Below are 20684 nucleotides of genomic sequence, written 5' to 3'. Positions count from 1 at the left end.
TCAGGAAAGTTGTAAGATGATCGCAGAAATAAGGTAGACTATCTGACTTTGGCTCTCTGCATTTTATGAGTTCATAACGCTTTGAGAATTAATAGACACCAGGAAACCTTGTTGTGAGACTCCTCTACTCATGTTAACATCAATTTAACTCCTTTGTTTAAAATATACTGAAGTCTCCATCACAGTCTGAGTACAGTTTACTAGAGTCTTGAGCATACTGGTGATAATACTGCTAAAATAATAAAGAGAACAGGAAAACTATTTACGAATAAAAAAAGGCAGATCAATGGGACTGAACACAAGTATGAACCTTTCTTCACATCTGCAGTTTTTGAAACAGACATACAAAAAAGCTAACAGATTTCAAAATATAGTTCTGTACATGTAAGGTTCAGAAGAGTCAAACAGAAATGTACCCACAATAGGGATGTGCTAGAATTCCACCCAATTTGATCGGATTGGTAAAAGCAGCAGCTAGCGGACAAAGAATGAGCTCCAATAATTACTGGCCGTTTAGGTCAATGGTTTGTTGTCAAACCAGCACTGGCTAACGGATCCTACCCCTAACCCACAAAGACTCTATATTTATAAATTTAGCCTAGCCAACAGAATTCTTAAAAGTTTAGAAATGTAAGAAATTACGAACACAAATCTAGCAAACACATATTTTGATTTGGAGGCATTCAAGGGGCAGCTGGACAGCCATCTGTCGGGAATGCTTTGATTTGCATTCCTGCATTGAGCAGGGGGTTGGACTTGATGGCCTTATAGGCCCCTTCCAACTCTACTATTCTGTGATTTTTCAGATAAAATGATAAATCTAGTCTAGTGCAGCCTGGAGAGGAGAAATCATAATGATGAATGCCCTAATAACCAACAGTATGTGAAGGAAGACATTGCCAATATGATGCTAACCAATACCTCACGCACACTAATATGCACACAGAATTAGCACTATGTAGTAAACACAGGCTATTATGTTAATATTAGATAGCCCAGGCTTGAATAGATATTCTCTGCTCATATGACTTTTTAAGAGATGTTGACTAATGCATGTGCACCACCATTGTGAAAATCAGCCTTTTATAAGGCATCTAGTTGCTATGCATCTATTGCCAGCAAAACATGGCAGCACACATTTCATTTTGAAATACCTTTTTTTGGGCATCCTTTAAGACAGGTCTCAAGTCTTTTGATACAGCTTCAAACCAGGAACATTACAGCAGCGCTAGGTTGATACAGCTACATTTAAAGCAGATTTAGAGCCAGCTCCATGGGGAGTCAATCAACCCTTTTTGTTTGCAAGTTGCAATTTAATGGTTGCAGTCCCCAGGTAATTAACAAGCCTCTCCTTCTCTCCACTTGAATTCAAGTGGTTCACATGGCTGAGCCATTACTATTTGGGAGGCTTAAATCACAGCTATTGTCTTCCAATTTCATGTAGTGCTGTCATTCTAACAATTAAATAAAAGTTGAATGCTTTGCTTCTTGAAAGTGCAAGGAGAGCGAAGATGGAATTTGCTCAAAATAAAGGAACCCCTCCTCCTCCCAAAAAGGACTTGCACACAGAATTTTACGAATATTGGCAATTACTGGGAAATAAAACATATTCAAATATAAAGAATTGAAATCATAGAGGTTATGCTGCAATACTGTGCAATTTTCTGAACAGGATGAAATATTTAAAATGCAACATTTTACTTAAGCTTTTCTTTACTTTACGTTCAGTCTTAATGTTTTAATTCCCTATTCCCAATGTTGAGGCGGTGCATGTTGCTGCTTATGTAGCAAAAGCAGCACAACCCACATACAAGAGAGAGCTATTAGCAGGTTTGCAGCAAACCCCCATGTTTGCTGAAGTACAAAAATAGGAAAAAACCGACATAGAGGGAACCCAGGAATAGCCCAATCAGGACTGAGCATTTGGAGTGGCCACAGAATGAGGATCAATATTTTATTTTGGGGGGGGGGGGTGAATGGAAAGCAGGGGGAGGGGAAATGGAATGGAATAACTAGAATCCTGAACAGCAGTACTCCACCATTCTCTTGCAGGTCCCACTTTCTCTTTTTGCAACCCTACCCACAAGACCCACAGTCTTTTGCAGAGATGATTCCGTTCATATGTGATTTTACATTATATCTGCATTTGTCTTTATAGAATTTTTTCACCAAAGCAATAGTTAAAATCTGAATTAGAGAGAAACAGTGATAACCAGAAAAAGATCAGTCTAAGTTATCCTTAAAGCCTTACTGATTTTTTTCAATGAAATGCTTAGATTTTTGTTACCTCTAAAACCAACAAGTAACTGAAATAATCTAGAGTGGAAATTGACAAACATTTAGGTAGGCAGGGCTCAAGAATTCTGGAAAACTGTAACAGGAAGGGGTGTAGGTGCATGGAATCCCCGTAAGACAAGTACCAACAACAGAAAGATGAACAGATTGTATGTGAGCATATTTAGCATTAATCCATTGCTTAAACAAAGAAGGGCAAGGAAGAAAACATAAATTACCCTTCTAGACAGATGGATTCACGGCTCAAAACTATTAAATAGTCAAATAGCTAGCTACTCTCAAGATTGAATGACCACTACAGTTTCACAGTTAATCTCAGCTTGGCATTCTCCTCATCCACTGCCCCCATGGTTGTATTCCCACCGAGAAGACTAAATCCAGGACAGGAAAAAATGAAGGTCTGTATTGTGGAAGTAGATATAGACCACTAAGATGACTGCAAGTTGCTGGCTGGAAATTTTAACATGATTGCCATCCCCTGACTTTACATAATTTTCATTTCAATGCAAACTTTGCATGCATGGTACTTCAGCAGCTCTTGATGGTGTTTGTGGAACAAGTAAGAGCAGAACTCTGGGTCTGCAGAATAAATTAAAGAGAAAACACACATTAAGGACACATCCACACCAGACATTCATTCTACTTTAAACATTCATGACTTCCCACAAAGAATCCTGGATAGTTTTTGAAGGGCGCTGAGTCTTATTAGGAGACTCCTCCTCTCCTGACAGAGATCCAGTGGCCAGAGTGACTTAACAGTCAGCTCTTCTTCCCAGAGAATTCTGGGAATTGCAGCTCTGTGATGGGAATAATGGTCTAGCAACTCAGCAAACTTCCCAGGATTCACAACTACACTCCCCAGGATTCTGTGAGGGAAACCATGACTGTTTAAAATAGAATAAATGTCTGGTGTGGATGTGGCCTAGGGTGAGGAAACATCCCAGTTTTCTTCGCAATATAGCCAAACCATTTCAAGTCACTTAACCTGAATAGTCTCCTGTTGCTTTAAGTAAGGGGATGAACATGCTTAATCCTTGACAAGCCTCGAAGATGTAGGATTTTTAAACAGATACCAAGATTTGAGTAGAGGTACACTACAACCCCCTTACTGTTTTACCTTCTCTGGGTCCTGGCCATACAATTCACCCACCAAGCTCAAGTTGGTGGCGTTAAGACAACCGAGTTGCAATTTAAGAAACATTTACTGAAAAAGCACATCCACAGCTTCACACAAGGAAATAAAGAGAATAAAGTTTCTTACACCTTCAAAGACATGGCATTCTAATAGAAAAAGTGACCCATTTGGGCCATCCCAGCAGATAATCCCGCACAGGAATAATTCAACAGAGTCCAGGTCAAGAAGCAAAACCAAGCTTAATCCTCCATGCCCTTTTATATGATAATGATGGCCGTGCCAGGATCCAACTGGTTCTCCAAAACTTCCTCCTCCCCAATGATGACCTTGGCTGACACTCAAGTGTCTAGTAAGTTCACTGCATATGTATCAAGTGTTCCTTTACTTATTTTATAGAATAGACCTGACAGGTGGCTGTCCAGCTGCCTCTTGAATGCCTCCAGTGTTGGAGAACCCACCACCTGCCTAGATAATTGGTTCCATTCTCATACCACTCTAACAGTGAGGAAGTTTTTCCTCATGTCTAGATGAAATCTGGTAGAAATCTTCCTACATTTTACAAAACATGCCAAAATATATATTTGTACAGTCCCTGTTTCATTGTTGATGCATCCCCATTCCTACTCTCACTCCAACTTAACTGCAAGCTGCTGCATTTCCTGTTACGGTACACTCGGAAGAAGAATCCCAAGTGCTTTCTTCCATCACTGAAGATTAGAAGTTCAACAAAACTACCCAGCCTATAGAATTTTAGGGGGGAAAGTGCTAGCCTAACCTTTTATTTTTAATTTGCAGAAAGATTTTATGTGTAAAGCACTCATATGGGACTCTCCGCTCGCATTCTGTACTTTGTGATTCAGATTAATGTGTAGATTAGCTCTGAAACAACTACCCTGATGTCATCCTTGGACTTCCTGTACAAGTACAAATTAGAACTCGGAATCAGAAAACTTCATCTTTTTTCAATTTTGTCTTTTCACTTCCGTTTTTCAAAATTAGAATCAATTCATAGGAAAAACTTCAAGAAGCAATTCTGGTATTTACTTACCAGTTTTCGGATTTATGAAAAAGAATCCCTGTGGATTTCCGCTAGTAATTTTGTAGGTGAGCTTGTCATTAGAGCTGGAGTCTGCATCAAATGCCTCAATCTGAATGACTGACGTATCCTTAGGTGAATTTTCCATGACTTCTGGGTAATAAACAGGATGAGTAGTCTGTGGAGCATTGTCATTGACATCCCCAACTTCTATGTAGAGTTCAATGAAGGAAGACAAAGGCACAACACCATGGTCTGTTGCATAAACAGTTAGCCAGTAATGAGAAGTAGTCTCACGGTCAAGCAAATCAACAGTTGTTATTGTTCCTGTTTAAGAAATGAAGGAAAAGAAAAGGTATTGAGTATTAGAGCTACATAACTGATTATGATGAACACAGAAGCTTTTAAAAAAAGTATTTGCCACAGGTCACAAATGAAAAGCACTAAGGTTTCATGTTTTATTTTAAAAAGTTTTATTGCTTGCTGTTTGCTGCCCAGGACTTCTTTGAGAGGAAGGGTGGAATACACATTTAATAAATAATAATATTTTATATAGATCAAAATGAAACATTGAACATTTATATATTGGCAAAACAGAAGGGAAAATTCAGCTAATGATTGTATACCAAAAAGTTTAGACGTAGAAAGAAAAAGAATGTATTAAGTACAAAGCCAGTTCAGATACTACTTGGCCCTCAATGCACTCACTACCTTGTCCTTACCTGAAAAGGAAGAAGCACAAAAACCTGAGCCCTGCTCCTAATTTTGTCTTTGCAGTGTTCCAGTGCCAAACAATGGCTGTAAAGACCCCAAACAACTCATTTTTGGTATCAGGCACTGCCTATACCATGCCATCAATGTGTTAAATGAAGTAGATGGGGCCAGCTATTTTGCAACAGAGCATTTAAAAAAAGTAACATTAGCCCTTGGCACGCCCAACATTTGCAGAAGCCTGGCCATATAGCATGATTGCATCACAGTGTGGCATAGGTAGGGTTCGAAACACAATGTGGACAGAACTATGGCAGGACAAAGACTTCCTATATTCTGGGTGGACAGAAGATACCTATCTAAAAAAATTTGTTTATTCATTTCATTAATGCCCTCTTTTCGATTTATATAAAATTCCCAAAGTGGGTGACAATAAAAGCAATACTTTAATAACAATAGTGAAAAACAACAAAATGATAAAATAAAACACAGCACAAAAAACAGAAAAAATGTATTAGGCAACAAAAAAAGAAATACCAGGTGGAACAGCAGATTAAACCCTTTCACTCTAAAACCAACTGGTCACTGTTCAATAAAAGCCATTGCTATATTGTCCAAGAAAATCTAAAAAAAAACCTGACACTGAAAACTTAGTAATAAAAGCATCATGTAAGTCTTTCTAGGGACAGTATTTTGAGGACTGGCCAGACATATTACCTTTTTATATTGTATAATTCAATACTGCTAAATTAATGTTTTTGCTTTTACTGCTATCCATCATGTGTGGAGGAGGTGGATATTTTGTGCTGTTTTAGATACTTTCTTTGGATTGATACATTTAGAATTTTATATATGTATTGTTTTATTGCATTTCTTATGTATTTTGCACTTTATTATTGTAAATTGCTTAGGGGCACTTCTGGTTGAGTGAAGCAGTATATAAAAACAATAAACTACAATGTTTCACGAAATATTTTATTATGTAACATCACCACTACTAAAAATGACTAGACATATATGCAAGGTATATTGCATATATATTATTATTATTATTCACATCCTTTTAGCATGTACAAAATGTTCTTAATTTACTCCACTTTACATCGCAAGTTTGCCACTGCGCCAAATAATTATCTTTACTTGAGTTTACATTTTGATCCAGTTTGCATGTCACATTAAAAGCCATAGTTTAAAACAAACTATGGCTTAATGGAATCAAGCAGCGTGCTGGTGCATGCCGTTCAAAAGTTCTCCCTCGCTCCTCCTGATCTAATGTTGCAGTCAAAACAAGCCAGAGTTTAGTTTGTTGTGTCATCTGAACCCAGGCTTGTGGTTTGCTTCCTCCAAACAAATAACAAGTGAGTGATCAGCTGAGAACAAAATTTACTTTACATGATTTGTTTATTGAGTAAAGATTTTTAAAAGATATACAGGACTGAAAGGCAAAGATACCCAATATATTCCTCTTCAGTGCATCAAAAGAGTAATACAAGCATTTAGATTTGTAATTGTGGAAATATACTGTGCAAGCATATTTGTGTGTATGTTAAGGTTAATGTGAACTGAATGGAAATTCCTGCACATTCCACAGATATTGCAAAGAATGTGCATATGAGGATGAATAGAAAATAATACATATCAAGAGTAGACAATGTGGCGTCCTTCAGATGTTGTTGGACTACAACTCCCATCAGACCTGATCACTGACCATTCTGCCTAGGGGTGATAGGAGTTGTACTATCATTGAACTTCATTTATTCAACCTGTAAATAAATTAGAAATAAGCAAAACGCACACTAGAATATCTTCTGCACAACCCAATGTTAGGTAATTTTTTAACTTCTGGTTTTGCTGAGTTGTCATCAACTGCTCTTCTTTCAAAGGAACTGATTTTTTTGCTTTTCCATGTTGAATGTAAATTTGCTGTCGGCTCTGACAATAACATTTCTTTATAAAAACTGAGTTTTTAAAATAAATTTCTCCATGAACACAGATTTCTAATAATATAGGAACAAATTTGTCCAACATACGTAAGCTTTATCTTTCACCAAACAAAATCTGGTTCATATTTAGATGTCAGAATGTAATTTGTTCTCAACTATTTAAAAATAATTGATAAGCATGGCTGTGCTATGAATAACAATAAAATTTTAAGTTCAAAACAATTATGGTGTCAATCCTATATTCACCTGTCTGGGGATAACTCCCACTAAACATAGTGGGTCTTACTTTTCGTACCACCACCACCATCACAAGGCAGGTTTGGGAAAGCAGTGGTAAGAGAGAATCCTGTAACAGAGAAAGCTAGATTTCATTTCCAATCCTGTCCCATTCGGTTTCTTTCCCCCCCCTTTATTTCTAGTTTAAACAATTTTTAAAGAATTGTCATTTAAGAATTTTTTGAACTACCACAAGATGTCACTGTAGAAGCTAGATTTTAAAGGCAGCAAAACACATATAGAAATTCATATCCTACACATAGTCACCCAGGCACATCATCTGCCCCTTCAAACAAAAATTGTTCTTTACTGTCGCAGAGAAACCTACTAATGCCAGTAAAGCACAGCAAAGCCAGGTTACTGAATTTAAAACAAATCGCCATTTTATACTTTCCAACCTCTTCAACTTAATCGCTGCACATTATTCAGCTACAATTTTCTTTGCACACACATTGCAATCACACATCATTATTGTATCATTGCTATAACATTATGATGCCAGATTTTATTTCTGTTTTTGCTGCTAAGTGTAGAAACCACATAATCACAAATCTATTGTAAAAGAACAAGCATTTTCAGGAACTAACAGAACCCAGCACATTTTGTCTGAAGGAATATCAAGGAGCTCTGTTACAGTTGCATCTCTCACCAGAGAACAGGGGAAATGAGCACTTCAGCACTTTTGATGCCACCTCTTTGAGCCACACAGCCTTTCAAGACAATCAGCTGCAACTCATTTGTTGCAGGGCTATAGCTGTCTTAAAGATGGAAAAACTAATATTTTGGCACTGGGAAAATGTATGTTTCTCCAAGATGGCACATAAATCAAGAACCTGACTGCTATGTGTGATGTGCCTATATGAATGCCAGAGGCATGGTTATTTATTGATTCATATACTGCGTATATGCCAAAATGGCTTCTATTCTACAGTGCCTATGACATTACTAGTGACACGGTTCATTTTCCCCACACCCACCCACAGATACCTATGCCAAAGTGATCTTGAAAAAGCTGAAGTTGATACATCTCAAGTAATCCAGAAAAGTCCCTTGCTAATTTTACACATACAAATCTAAACACCCACAATGCTAACCTATGTAGTAAGCAGGTTGGGAAATATTCACTGTGAAAGTCCCATATGATCCAAATATCTGCAACATTCATATACATACTACATCATGGTCGGTCTATACCAGAAAGACTGGTAACAATGCAGCCTGATCAGTGTGAGTGAATGAATGGGAGGTGAACTTTAATTCCCCAGAGATAAGAATCTGAAAAAGAGCCTTTGTTCACTTTGCCTTAAGATTTGTCAACTCCCAGCAGATGTAAAACAGAGCAATCTGCTTATTTCTAAGATTTAATGGATATGCACTTAGCTGGAATTAAGTCCCATTGAACTCAACATGATTTAATTTCTGAGAAGATTTGCACAGGATTGTAATATTAAGATTTGATACTTATGATGATCCCACTCATGGTATCCCCTTTCCCATGACAGCACCCTTGCCTATGCTCACAGAAAATGCATTATTTTATCTATGCACCACCAACAAAAACTGTAATGTTATATGACAAAGTTTAACCCATACAGTAGGGCCCTACTCATATGGCGGGTTATGTTCCGGACCCCCGCTGTAAAGCAAAAACCGCAGTAAAGTGGAACTCATTGAATATAATGGTGTACGATGTCCGAAAACCACCGAAAAAGCAGAACAAGCGCCGTATGAGTGGGGCTTTAGTTTAATTGTGTCTAATTGAGACCGCTGTATTAGCGAATCGCTGTAAAGCGGGGCCCTACTGTATTGTGAAAAACAATAACATATTCTGCTTGCTGAAGATGAATGAGACTGATAAATGAACCATGAGCAAGGAATAACCAAGTAAAGCAGCCACTATGAGAGGAATGACTTCTCAGCACAATTATGGTATCAAGCTGCTTCATATTCTCAGCGGTGGCTATTTCAAAAGTGGCAGGAAAATGTTAAAAGATTTGTAAAAACAGAACCAATTTAAGTGGGTAGACACTGAGTGTTAATTAAATCCTCCTGTTTCATTCTGCAGATTCCACCTTTATTACAGCTAAGGAAGTGGTGATGGAATGGAATCTGTAAAAATTTTTTTTTTTAAAGTCATTAAAAAGAGGAAATGGAGCTCCTGTTACCTTTTATGTTTGGCACAATCAGTAAGACTGACACAAATGTACCTGAGCCTTTTGTTTGTGTCAGTGCTCTAAATTACTAGAAAGCCTTGATGAAACATACACATCGTATTGCAAAATCAAAATTGGTCTGGAGTTCTTGGAAGAACTATGTGACACTCCAATGAAGAATTTTAAATATTTTAATATTCTTACCGGGTGCTTTATTGGACTTAAATTTAATTGTATTTGTATATTGTATTTTATCTATCATACAGATAATATTACATTTTCTTGTTTCATTTACAATCAGAAATGGACCTATAAATAGAATGCAAATTTATTGAATTTGTGGACCAGTACCACGAACCCTCTATTTAATGAATGTGTGAGGTGAAAATGGAGGATTTTGTGGATGGTGCCTCTACATGGACAACATTCTAAGCCAGGGATTGGGAACCTCAGTCCTAAGGCTTCCCAATCTGTCCTTGCAACTCTTCCCAGGCCACATCCACTCCTCAGCCTCACCCTCTCTTCCCAGGCCATGTCTCTCACCACCCCTACTGCAGACTCTTATTGAGTGTTTTGCCTGTCTAGAATGTGTCATTGAACTCAGACAATGCCTCGGTTGCCTGGATGGAGGATACAGAGTTGTGCGAGTGTGAGTAGAAACTAGTCTAGCGTACAGAGGTAAAATTTGCATTCATTGCTCTGACCACGTTTGCCTCTGGCCCCACCTACTAATGGCATGTGGCTCCTGGAAAATTGCACAGAAGGGAATGTGGCCTTCTGTCTGAAAAACCAGAGCAGCTGCATAAGCTAGGGGTTTAATGCAGACGTTGCTCAACCACTAGGCCCTTCAGTTGCGAGTGAAGGGGCGAAATAAGACAAGGACACATCAGCTTGGGTTGAATAAGGGCCACTTTATTAAACTATACAAAAACACCTTTTAAAGTGACCTGCAGAGGGAAACCTAGGTGCGGAACTATCTAGAAGCAAGCATCTTGCCATACAGCTCACGGGCAACCAGCCCCTGCTTGGGACAAGGGCAAGCCCCATCTGCTTACCCCTTCCGCCAGCCACACCCAGTAGGTGAGTAGGGGGGCCTTCTCAGGTCACCACCCCCCGGGGCCGCACAACCCTCAGGTGGATGAGTTAAGTTGGCCCCAAAAGCAGCCCATATCCTGCCCTCAAGCTGCAAAGCTCTGACAGACAGGCCTCTGGAACCGCCAATCACCTCCAAAGGTGCCTAAGGGGGCCACCGAGCTGTCCTTACCTATTTCCCTTTCCGCACCTTCCCGCCACAAAAGGGGGACAAACCTCTATTTAGTCCCCTTTTACCCACTGCCGAGAAGCACCTCTCGCAGACACCTCTGCAGGTATGCCAAAAAGACATTACCTGCGTCAGACAAGTGAACGCCATTCCCCCTGTACAGTTCACCCATCCAATGCTGAATGCAGGGTGTGAAATAGCCAACCCCCCCTGCCCCAGAATAGCCAACCGAATTTACTGATTGACCTTCTTTCACGCTTGGTCCATCCCTATCGGGCTCCAGACACCACACCAAACCCTTTGAAGGAGTATGTCTGACCAAAGCAGACGTACCCAAGGCCGACGTTGCCTTATTAACTGCATGCCATGCATGCCTGCCAAACTGAGGGCCATGCCCTTTCATTGCAACTGAGGGCCATGCCCTTAAGTAACCAAGGCCATCGTTGCCTCCTGAACTGCATGTCCGCACATGCCTGCCAAACTGAGAGCCATGGCCTTCCATTGCCTCCTGAACTGCATGTCCGCACATGCCTGCCAAACTGAGGACCATGCCCTTAGCTAACCAAGGCCATCGTTGCATCCCGAACTGCATGTCTGCACATGCCCGCCACCTGAGGGCCTTGCCTCAAATACTGAGGTCATTCCCAACTCGGGGAATGACCACCACATGCACAGATGTCTGCACTGAACCAAGCTGGGACAAAGTGGGTAGGAGCCCGTCCCAAAGTATTCCTCGCCAGCCAAGCCACCACACTGCAGCCCATTGACTGAGGCCTAACTGTAAGCCCAGGATAGGGTGCGCAGCTGCGCCATCCCTGCCCAGCAACATTGCCAGTCCATCAATGTTATACAGGTACAACTCCCTTCCATGGAGACATCTGATTGCTGGAGGGCCCATCGAGACAAATCTCCTTTGGATCCAGCCACCACCTCACCTATCCAAAAAGCTCCAAAAACCAGCATAAGGGCTGCCGCCTGGAATAGTCTGGCTTCATAGCTTGAGGAGCATACTGTTTTTCACTGGCCCACCATACTCAATAAAATGTCCCGTGAGAAAGGGCAACGGGGATGGCAGGATGTTCTCTAGCCCACCCAGCTAACATATGGCGGACTCTAAAGTCCCTGGAATAAGTGGGGAAATCATCAGCCTTTACCTCGAAGTGCTTGGACTGAGAGGCCCAGTCTCCAGCCATTCACTAGGCAATCCCAGCAGGTGACTCACTGAATAGGCCACTCCGGTGCATAGCCCTTGCCGGCCCAGAAGTCCTGGGAAAAACCCCTCCTGCATTCTGATAGCTGTTGAGCATGCTGGGGCGACAGACCGGCTTATGGCCATCCTTGACTCTGCTCCCCAATCTCCCAATGTGCGGTTGCACAGCACAGCTGAACCCCTCCACCTGAGTCTACCTTACCATGCCCCAAAAGAAAACATTAAAATCTGGGCACTAGAGAACAAAGGAACAGACAAGGGCCATAACCCTACCTAAAATGGACGGGAGAGTTCCCAAGCCTCACTGCCTATAAGTCCAAGCCTGCAGCCAGCACAAAAACCCCAATGCATCCACGGACTTCCAGTTCTACCTCCCAGCCCTACCTAGAGATGCTATGGACCTTCAGCTTGCAGTTCAGAGGCTCTAGCCCTGAGCTATGTCACATAATTCTACAGCAAGTTAGTTAGTTCTTCCCCAGGAGTGTGGGAAAACTAGACCAAATTATTTGGGCAAGAATATAAAATGTAACCTGCAGTTTGGCTCTAATTTCTTGATCAATATTTGATCACAACAAGCATTAAATTATTATACAGCCACAAACCTGAACCTGTAGTAAGGCTGTAGAAGCCCTGCTACGACCTCATAAACCACCGGAAAAGACCTCTAATACCTGGCGGGCAGACAAGAAACACTTTCTTGGCCTAACTGTCATGAAACCCTTACTGACTGACCACATGAGTATGATTGGTGGTGAATTAGGTGGTATGCCCAGGAAGGTTAACACCGGGCAGGATGGTCCATTGACACAGCCATTAAGATGAACCAGTTACATAGCCATTCCATAATCTGTGACATCAGGTGTTAACATGCATCCAAATTTTATTTTATTTTATTTTTTTATTTTTTATTTTTACCCTCTCATCCCGACAGCCCCTTCAAGGAAGGAGCTGAAGCGCTCCACGTGAGAATAGAGCAGCCTATATGTAATGCTCTACCTCATAGAATTGACTGAAAAGGCAAAAACCCAGCAGCTATAAATCCCCTTGTATCCCCACAGTAGATGAAAAAAACAGATTAGATGTCATACTTTCCCATAGGCAGTGCATTAACTAACTGGTAGGAAGCCATTACTGATTGCCATTGCGTCTATGCCCAAGACAAATTTAAGAGTGCAGGCCCTTAAGGCAAGCCCTAAGACTACAATATGGGATCCAGAAACTGAAAGAAAACCCCATAACAAAACAAACCTCCCCAGGAACTGGGCAGTCTGCAAGCAAGTACCTCGAGCTTAACAGGGGAGGAACGCTTTCCTTGAGCAGCTACTGCTGGGTGCTTCTCCTCACTGCTGTGAGGGCCACTGGCCTCATATTTCCCTGTTTCACATAAAGAAAGGAAATCATTTATGAGTAAGCACACTTTCCCAGCCACCATTTTAGTGCAGCTAACCCAGTTCCCCAAAGCACAGATACTGGAGATATGGCGCTGCCACCCATATTTGGCCCACTGCAGCGGCCTCCCCCTTGTAGGCTTCCAAACACCTATCATAATAGATGTCCAAAATGCAAAATTAACATCCTATATCCCTTTCTGGTAAATGATATCATAAATCCAAGAGCAGCAGATGCTGAAGATGTGTTGCTGTCACCAATATGTGGCTGCACTATAGCAGGTTTTCCAACACATATCTAAATAGATGAGCCAATGCAACAGTTGCACGCTATGTGTAATTCCAGGTAATGATATCAGAAGTCCTAATGATGTTTCGTTGTTGGTGCCACAATCCTCAGTAAAGGGGCGAAGAGTCTGCCTGGACCTTAAAAGGCAGCCCTATGTCAGTAAGAGTCTAAGATCCTGTAATATGAGGGATCTCTATTAGGCAAATCGGGCTTTCCTCTTTATTCCTATTCCCCAATCAATATGATTATCATCTGCTAAACTTTCCATTCCTAACTAAATTCAGGTAAATGCCTCTTCTGTCTCAGAGTGAACAAATAGCCTGAAATTAACACTTAGAATGCAAAAGGACCGCTCACTTAAGATACAGCGATTTAGACATTTTCTAGCAAACTGTTATCTCCGCCCTTATTATCATATAACTATGAAAGGCCCAAAGGCTAAAAAGGCTCACTAGCCCCACCAATATACTAGTATGTAGTATAATAATCATATAATTAAGTACTTCAAACCTCATACATGCCCGGGCCTAGCAAGAAGTTGTACCTATGCCTGGGCCTAGTAAGAAGTCATAAGCCTCATGAAAGGGCTCTGCCATCACATCATGCATCCACCCTATAATAATATAATAAAGAACCAACCTGTGTATATCTTCAGGGGGGGCTAAGCTGGATAACCTGCGGGGGTGGGCAATCCTCCCCCTATGTCTGGACCTAGCAAGAAGTCATAAGCCTCACGAAAGGGCTCTGCCATCACATCATGCATCCACCCTGTAATAATATAATAAAGAACCAACCTGTGTATATCATCGGGGGGGCTAAGCTGAACCTGTTGGGGGGAGAGTGCTCAGAGGGAACTTAAACTAGAAGGATTAGATACAATTTCTTTTGTTCGTCCCTTTTATTCTGATTTATTTTTAATTTCCCTTTATGTGCATGAGTCTGTCTTTAACCAGTGTATTAGCATGACTATATTTAATTTTGTTTGTATATCCAGTATAGTCTCATTTATTTTTAAACTTCCTGTGTCTTTCTTTTAACCAGCAGCAGCACTAACGTCACGCTGCTCAATAAAAAGCCTCAATCAACCCCTCCACAACTGCTAGGTGGGGGGGTATCGGACATGCCGCTGCTAGGCCCCACTATGAGGCCCACTGGTCAGGCCCCTTTACGAGGCCTGCCCCAGTCACAGCCACGCCGCAACGCTACCACCCACAGCTGTTGGGGCTCCTAAAACCCCCTCTGGGGGTAACCAATTAGGCCTAATAGGCCCAACCAACGCAGACTGTCCTGCAGCTTTCTCTGCTATGTCCCTCATCGTCCTCTCGTCGCTCGTTGAAAGAGGAGGTAGGAGGGGCGGCCTGGCCTTAAATAGGCCCATGGCCCCTCCCCTCCCTGCCGCACGTCATGCACACATAACGCTGCGACACATGACGTTGCCCTTAACGAAGATGGCCGCGGCAGCATCGCTCCCTCCTCGCAACTATGCCCCGCTTATCCATGCTGCGCAGGTAAGTGGGGCTTCATTTTGTGAGCATGTGGGCAGGGGCTGTTTCTATGCTATCTCTGTACAATGCCTGGTTATTTTAGCCACTAACAGCAGCAATAACTGTCATTATTATTCAAAAGAAATCTGATAGTAGCTTTTACAGTTTGACAGTCATGGACATATCATGTATTTAATAGAACCAGAAAGCCAATGGACATTCAAAGTCATATAGACAACCCATGACTGTTCTTAAAAAAAACACTTTGCAGAAGGAGACATTCATCTTTTTGCAAATGAAACTCTTGTGAAGTGCCATGCACACTGCTGCATGATATAATAAATAAATAATGTTGCTTGCCAATCTGTTCTGAAGATCCTGACCTCAAATATGCTGATCATTTAATTAAATGATAATCACCCAGCTCCCAAACAGAGAGAACACTATTATGAGAAGGAAGCATGTCATTTGGAAGATGTGTTTTTTCCTCCTTGCCGATGCAAGCTAAGTGGCATGGAGCAGACCAGAGGGAAGCAATTCCCACACTACTATGGCAAGGAACAAAAAGAGGCCAATTGACAAAGTGTGGCATGCACATTTCTTAAATAAATAAATGATATGAGTCCAATAAGCCCAGGGCTGTAAGCTGAACAAAAAACAGCCTATCCTATCTGGAGCAGAAATGCACTGAAAAGTACTGATGGAAATCGGTAAAGGAGGAACCCCAGCAGATGGTTTTGATTCAGTATGTTGAGGGGCAGGGGAAAGCACATGACAATTCCAAAGGAGTCTAATAAACCACAGAACCAATGAATGGATGGAAGAGACACTACTATGCTGAGCTCAAGGATCATTAAAGTGTTTCATATTAGTTCCCAATTTGTCCATGGCTAGCCGTGAATGAAAAGCTTTGTGGCCTTGACTACTTTGACAAGAATATTTTAGAATTGTTTTGACATCTAATCACTGGAAAGTTTCTTATTTCCAAGCTATAGTAATGTTCCATTTTAAAGAGTTTTTGGACCTCATCAACCTCAATGTAAGCAATTATTCTCTCTCTACTGTTTTATCGCAGCCTACTTTCCTATTTATACATTGGGTTCTCCTCCAGGATCTTTTTGAAACTAAGCTAAATAGACCAACTTCCTTGAACCTCATAAGACTCCATTCTTATGATCATGCTCTTTGCACTACTTCCAGCTTGACTGCACTTGTTCCATTAATGATTACCATAAGGAATCATGAGCTAAGCCTCAACCGAGCAAATTCATGTGTCCATTCTAAAGTAAATCACAAAATGTTAAAATATGCACGATGCTGTTTATAAATCTTGATTCAAAACTTGACAAGACACTTTTAGAATAAACCTGAAAAATATTTAACTGAAGTATTTTTAATTTTTTATTTCCCTAGAAGTGCTATACCCCTCAATAATTAAAATGCAGACACAAAACCACAAATGTATAACCTACAAATGCTTTAAAATTATTTTGTCTGCTAACCAACATTGTTAAAAAAACCTTTACTTCACGATACGAACACTAATTTTACAAGCTCCCCAATTTTAATGTATGCCAGCTAAACAAATCTAAACAAAAAAAGTGATGATTTTCAAGTTATGGCAAGTTTTAAGCTAGGGGGTAAACTTCCCCAATAAAAGAGCTAGCCTGGTGTAATTAGGGTTCTCCTTGCCTCACATTCTCGGGCGAGGCTTCACTGTATGATTCGTGTTACCTGAGCTAAAATACCCTGCCAAGTGAAGATGCTCCGATCACTAAAGGCTGAACTAAATATTATGGAAGGAAGGAAAATATATTTCCAAACCCCATTTCCCCCCTCATAATCTTGTGAGGATAAACTAAACACGAGATCCATAACTAGGATTAAAAGCAGACTGAAACCATAGATGAGGATTAATCCATTCTTCACATGCCATTTTCACAATTAAACTCTTCCAAAGCTGCTATTGATCACAAAGACAAGTAACAGCTGGGGGCAGGGGAGGAATTATAATTATAATTGTTTGTATTTATCTTTTACCTTTCCTTCAAGGAGCTCAAGATGGCATACATGGTTCTCCACCATCCTCATTTAATCCCCACAACAATCCTGTGACGTAGGCTGGGCTGAGAAGCAGTGACTGGCCCAAGGTCACCCAGTGACCTTCATGGCTGAGTGGGGATTCGAACCCTGGTCTCTCAAATCCTAGTCCAACACTACACTGCACTGGGTCTCAGAGAAGAGGGTACATAAGGGTTTACCTCCCCAAATGTCATGTTACTGATGCAAATTATGGACTCACACAACTGCTATAATTATCCACTGAAAAGGCTTTCCAGATCCCCCACATTGCATCTTGTTTGGCTCTAATATGGAGATGTGGAAGGGTGTTTGCACAGAAGACTCTGTGTGCACAAAGAGGGTTGCTTACATAGGAACATAGGAAGCTGCCTTATATGGAGTGAGACCACTGGTCCGTCTAGCTCAATATTGTCTACACTGCCTGGCAGAGGCTCTCCCGGATTTCAGGCAGTGGTCTCTCCTAGTTCTACAATTGAACCTGGGACCTTCTGCATGCAAGACAAATGCTCTACCACTGAGCTACAGCCTTTCCCCTAGGAAAAGCCTACGCTACCAGGTATTCCCAGGCTGTCTCCCATCCAAGTATTTACCAGGCCTGACCCTGGTTAGCTTCCAAGATTGGGCATGTTAAAGGTAATATAACTTCTTCCTGGAAAATGAACACCAGATTATTTTTAAGTCTTTAGTGTCCCAGTCAGGCTCCAGCATTGGAGTTAGGTCAGGTGGGAAGAAATGACGTGCATGTACGTGTAGTGAAAATTTGTAGGAGAGAATAGGTGGGCTGAGATGGGCTCCTCCCTTATGCCTTCTGATTTACCCTGGCAAGTGTAAAATTCAGAGTGCCAAATTCAGATAACAGTAGTAGTAGTAGCAGCAGCAGCAGCAGCAGTAGCAGCAGTAGCAGTAACAGCAGCAGCTGCAGCAGCATTTATAATAATGATAATAATCTCATCTCTCAGGATTGAAAGGTTGTATTAGGTTTCTTTCAATCACAGCAAAAGGCTTCTGTGAAAGTCATATCCCCAGGGTTGACAAGAAGAATCAGGGCTCAACAATCCACCTCTCTTGCTATGGTGAGGGACCATCCACACTCTGGCAAGTGACCCAAGCTTGAGGCTTTCTTCTAACTCAAGGACTGCAAAAAAGGAGGGGACGCTTCCTGCTCCACCCCAGCTCCAAAATCTGGCAGAAGTCTGGCATATACTTTGCCTGAGTTTGCTGTCAATTCATAAGAGGCCTCCATTTCCTGTCTCCAGTCCAGCTACAAGCAGAGGGGAAAGTAGAGGCATATGGATTTACCTGTGCACCTGATGGGCATTCTGAGATCAGACTGCCAGTCAGGTACAGGGGCAGAGCAAGCAGACACACTTCAACCACCAGCTCCTAGCTAGAGGTGAATGGCAGAGCTCCGATCTGGAAGGAGATGACAAAGGTACGATGGCTTGTCCCGCACTTTGTGCTGCACAAGGTCAGGGACAAGACCCTGACCTTTAGGGATGTGGAATTTCCTGGCAACCACAAATTTTGTTGTCTCCCTGGGGAAAACGAACATATTTAAAGTCTGTTTGCAGTCAATTACTTAAGGAATGTTGCCTGGTGACTATAGGTAAATATCATATAACCTCGTGTAAGCTGTGGAGTAGAAAAGCTGTTTGGCTGGTGAAAGAGTCAGGAGAAGATTTATGTCTTCCCCTCTCAATAAGTGGAGAAGAATATTTAAGCCATAGCCATTATAGCAGCCATGGGAAATATTCCGCCCATGAACCAAATTAGGCCTGGCAGAGGTCCTAATCTGATCTGCAAGGCCATTTTCCCAAGACCCACATGTCCTACATCTGATGCCACACCTGTCAAAGTGGCCTATGCACTATAGGGATGGCCATTTACAACCTGATTGCAATGAGCGAGGAGCAAACATTGACCTAGGTCTGGACCATACAGAGCATCCATCCCAAATACCTGTTTGCAATGCATGACAGAATCAAAAAACATATCCCAGTCAGTTCTGGAGCGAAGCCATCAGGCACAATAATAGAAGCATCCCACAGATATAGTTACAACACTTAAGGTTGAATATATAAAATAATTGGGAAAGCAGTACAAGCATTAATTACCGTCAAATAATTCACTGGTGATTAACAGATGCAGAAAATGCCCAGTGAGTGAATAAAATATTGGCTCAAATTCTCCCTTTATATACTCCTGCAATTTAGAGTCAGAACATAGCTTGAATGTTTTATGAATGACACTAAAGGAAACAGAAGTAGGCATTTAATACATGCAGCAATGTAGCAGAAAGAGATTAATTACTTCAAACTACAACAGCTTATATATGACAAATTATGCCTGCTTTTAAAAGATAACAAACCAGTATTAACTTCCCTCATTTCCCCCCCCCAAAAAAAAACACTGAATTGTCCCAGTGGGAAGAGGGTAGCTTCTTCTCCTCACCTAAATTAAGCACACAATCCAAATTAATTATTAAAACAAAAACAGGTTTATTATTTTGCTAAAGGCTGACACAGCTTTCCGTATGCCAATTCTATCCCACTGACAAACAGAAAAACTCCCAATTCCCATGGATAATCCTCCTTAAGTTTGCTTATCCATGAGAACTCTTATTAATAATATTAATGAGTCTGTAATGGAAATCAAAACCTACAATCATTTTTCAGCCACACATGGAAATGCAATTAAGCAGAACATATCCTGTGAGTGACATATGTAACAAAGCAAAAAATATGCTGTTCAGGAACTTGATCCTCAAAAATTTAATTACAATTCTAATTAATCTGAATTCTAATAAACTAAAACACACAGTTTTTATGCCAAAGGATGAGTAAATACCTGTTTTGCAGAAACATGGATTCCTGATCATATATTTTAACTACTGAAGTACAGTATTGTTTAAGAAACCAAGAAACCAGTTGCAACCTTTAAAGCATTTAGCACAAGCCAACTAACATGGGCCAAGTCACCTGTCCGGTATTCCCTCCCCTGCCTAAATGTTTGGTCTCAGCACAGGAGTTTCTTAGTAACAGGTCTACCACCTTTGGCATCAAGTGACGTACCAGCATACAGAGACCTGACCACAAAGTGCAGCACAGATAGGTTTTGCTGTACACACATCTTACACACCCCACCCGCACAATGATAAGAGGCTGCCATGAGCAGGCCTTGTTATCAAGTATCAGTGGAACCACAATATAGGCTGGGCTTTTGTGCTGAGTGGAAATTTATGAGACAGTTGACTCATACATGTCAATTTAGTCGAAGGAAAGTTGGTTGAAAATGTTTTTTCCCCTTAATAGTACTTTTATTATGCAAATGTTGCAAGACAAAGTTCCCAGTTTTACTTACTGTAAGACATTTTGGATTCCTCATCAGTGACACTGGTTAAGAGATACTGGTTACACTATGG

The 20684-nt window shown here is 41.1% G+C and overlaps 1 protein-coding gene across 9 annotated transcripts in view; it reads right to left on the bottom strand.

The window, feature by feature from the left end:
• Nucleotides 1-20684, bottom strand: part of FAT1 (FAT atypical cadherin 1) — a 168145-nt gene that overhangs the window by 101811 nt on the left and 45650 nt on the right. For all 9 annotated transcript variants that reach the window (XM_061585088.1, XM_061585090.1, XM_061585091.1 and 6 more), the window contains one exon: nt 4479-4793. In XM_061585088.1, coding sequence (XP_061441072.1) covers nt 4479-4793 — 315 coding nt within the window. The remainder of the gene's footprint in view (nt 1-4478; nt 4794-20684) is intronic.

Source organism: Rhineura floridana, chromosome 9 (assembly GCF_030035675.1).
Source record: "Rhineura floridana isolate rRhiFlo1 chromosome 9, rRhiFlo1.hap2, whole genome shotgun sequence".
Taxonomy (NCBI): domain Eukaryota; kingdom Metazoa; phylum Chordata; class Lepidosauria; order Squamata; family Rhineuridae; genus Rhineura; species Rhineura floridana.
Note: the sequence above shows the minus strand (reverse complement) of the source record. Positions and strands in the feature narration are given on the sequence as shown.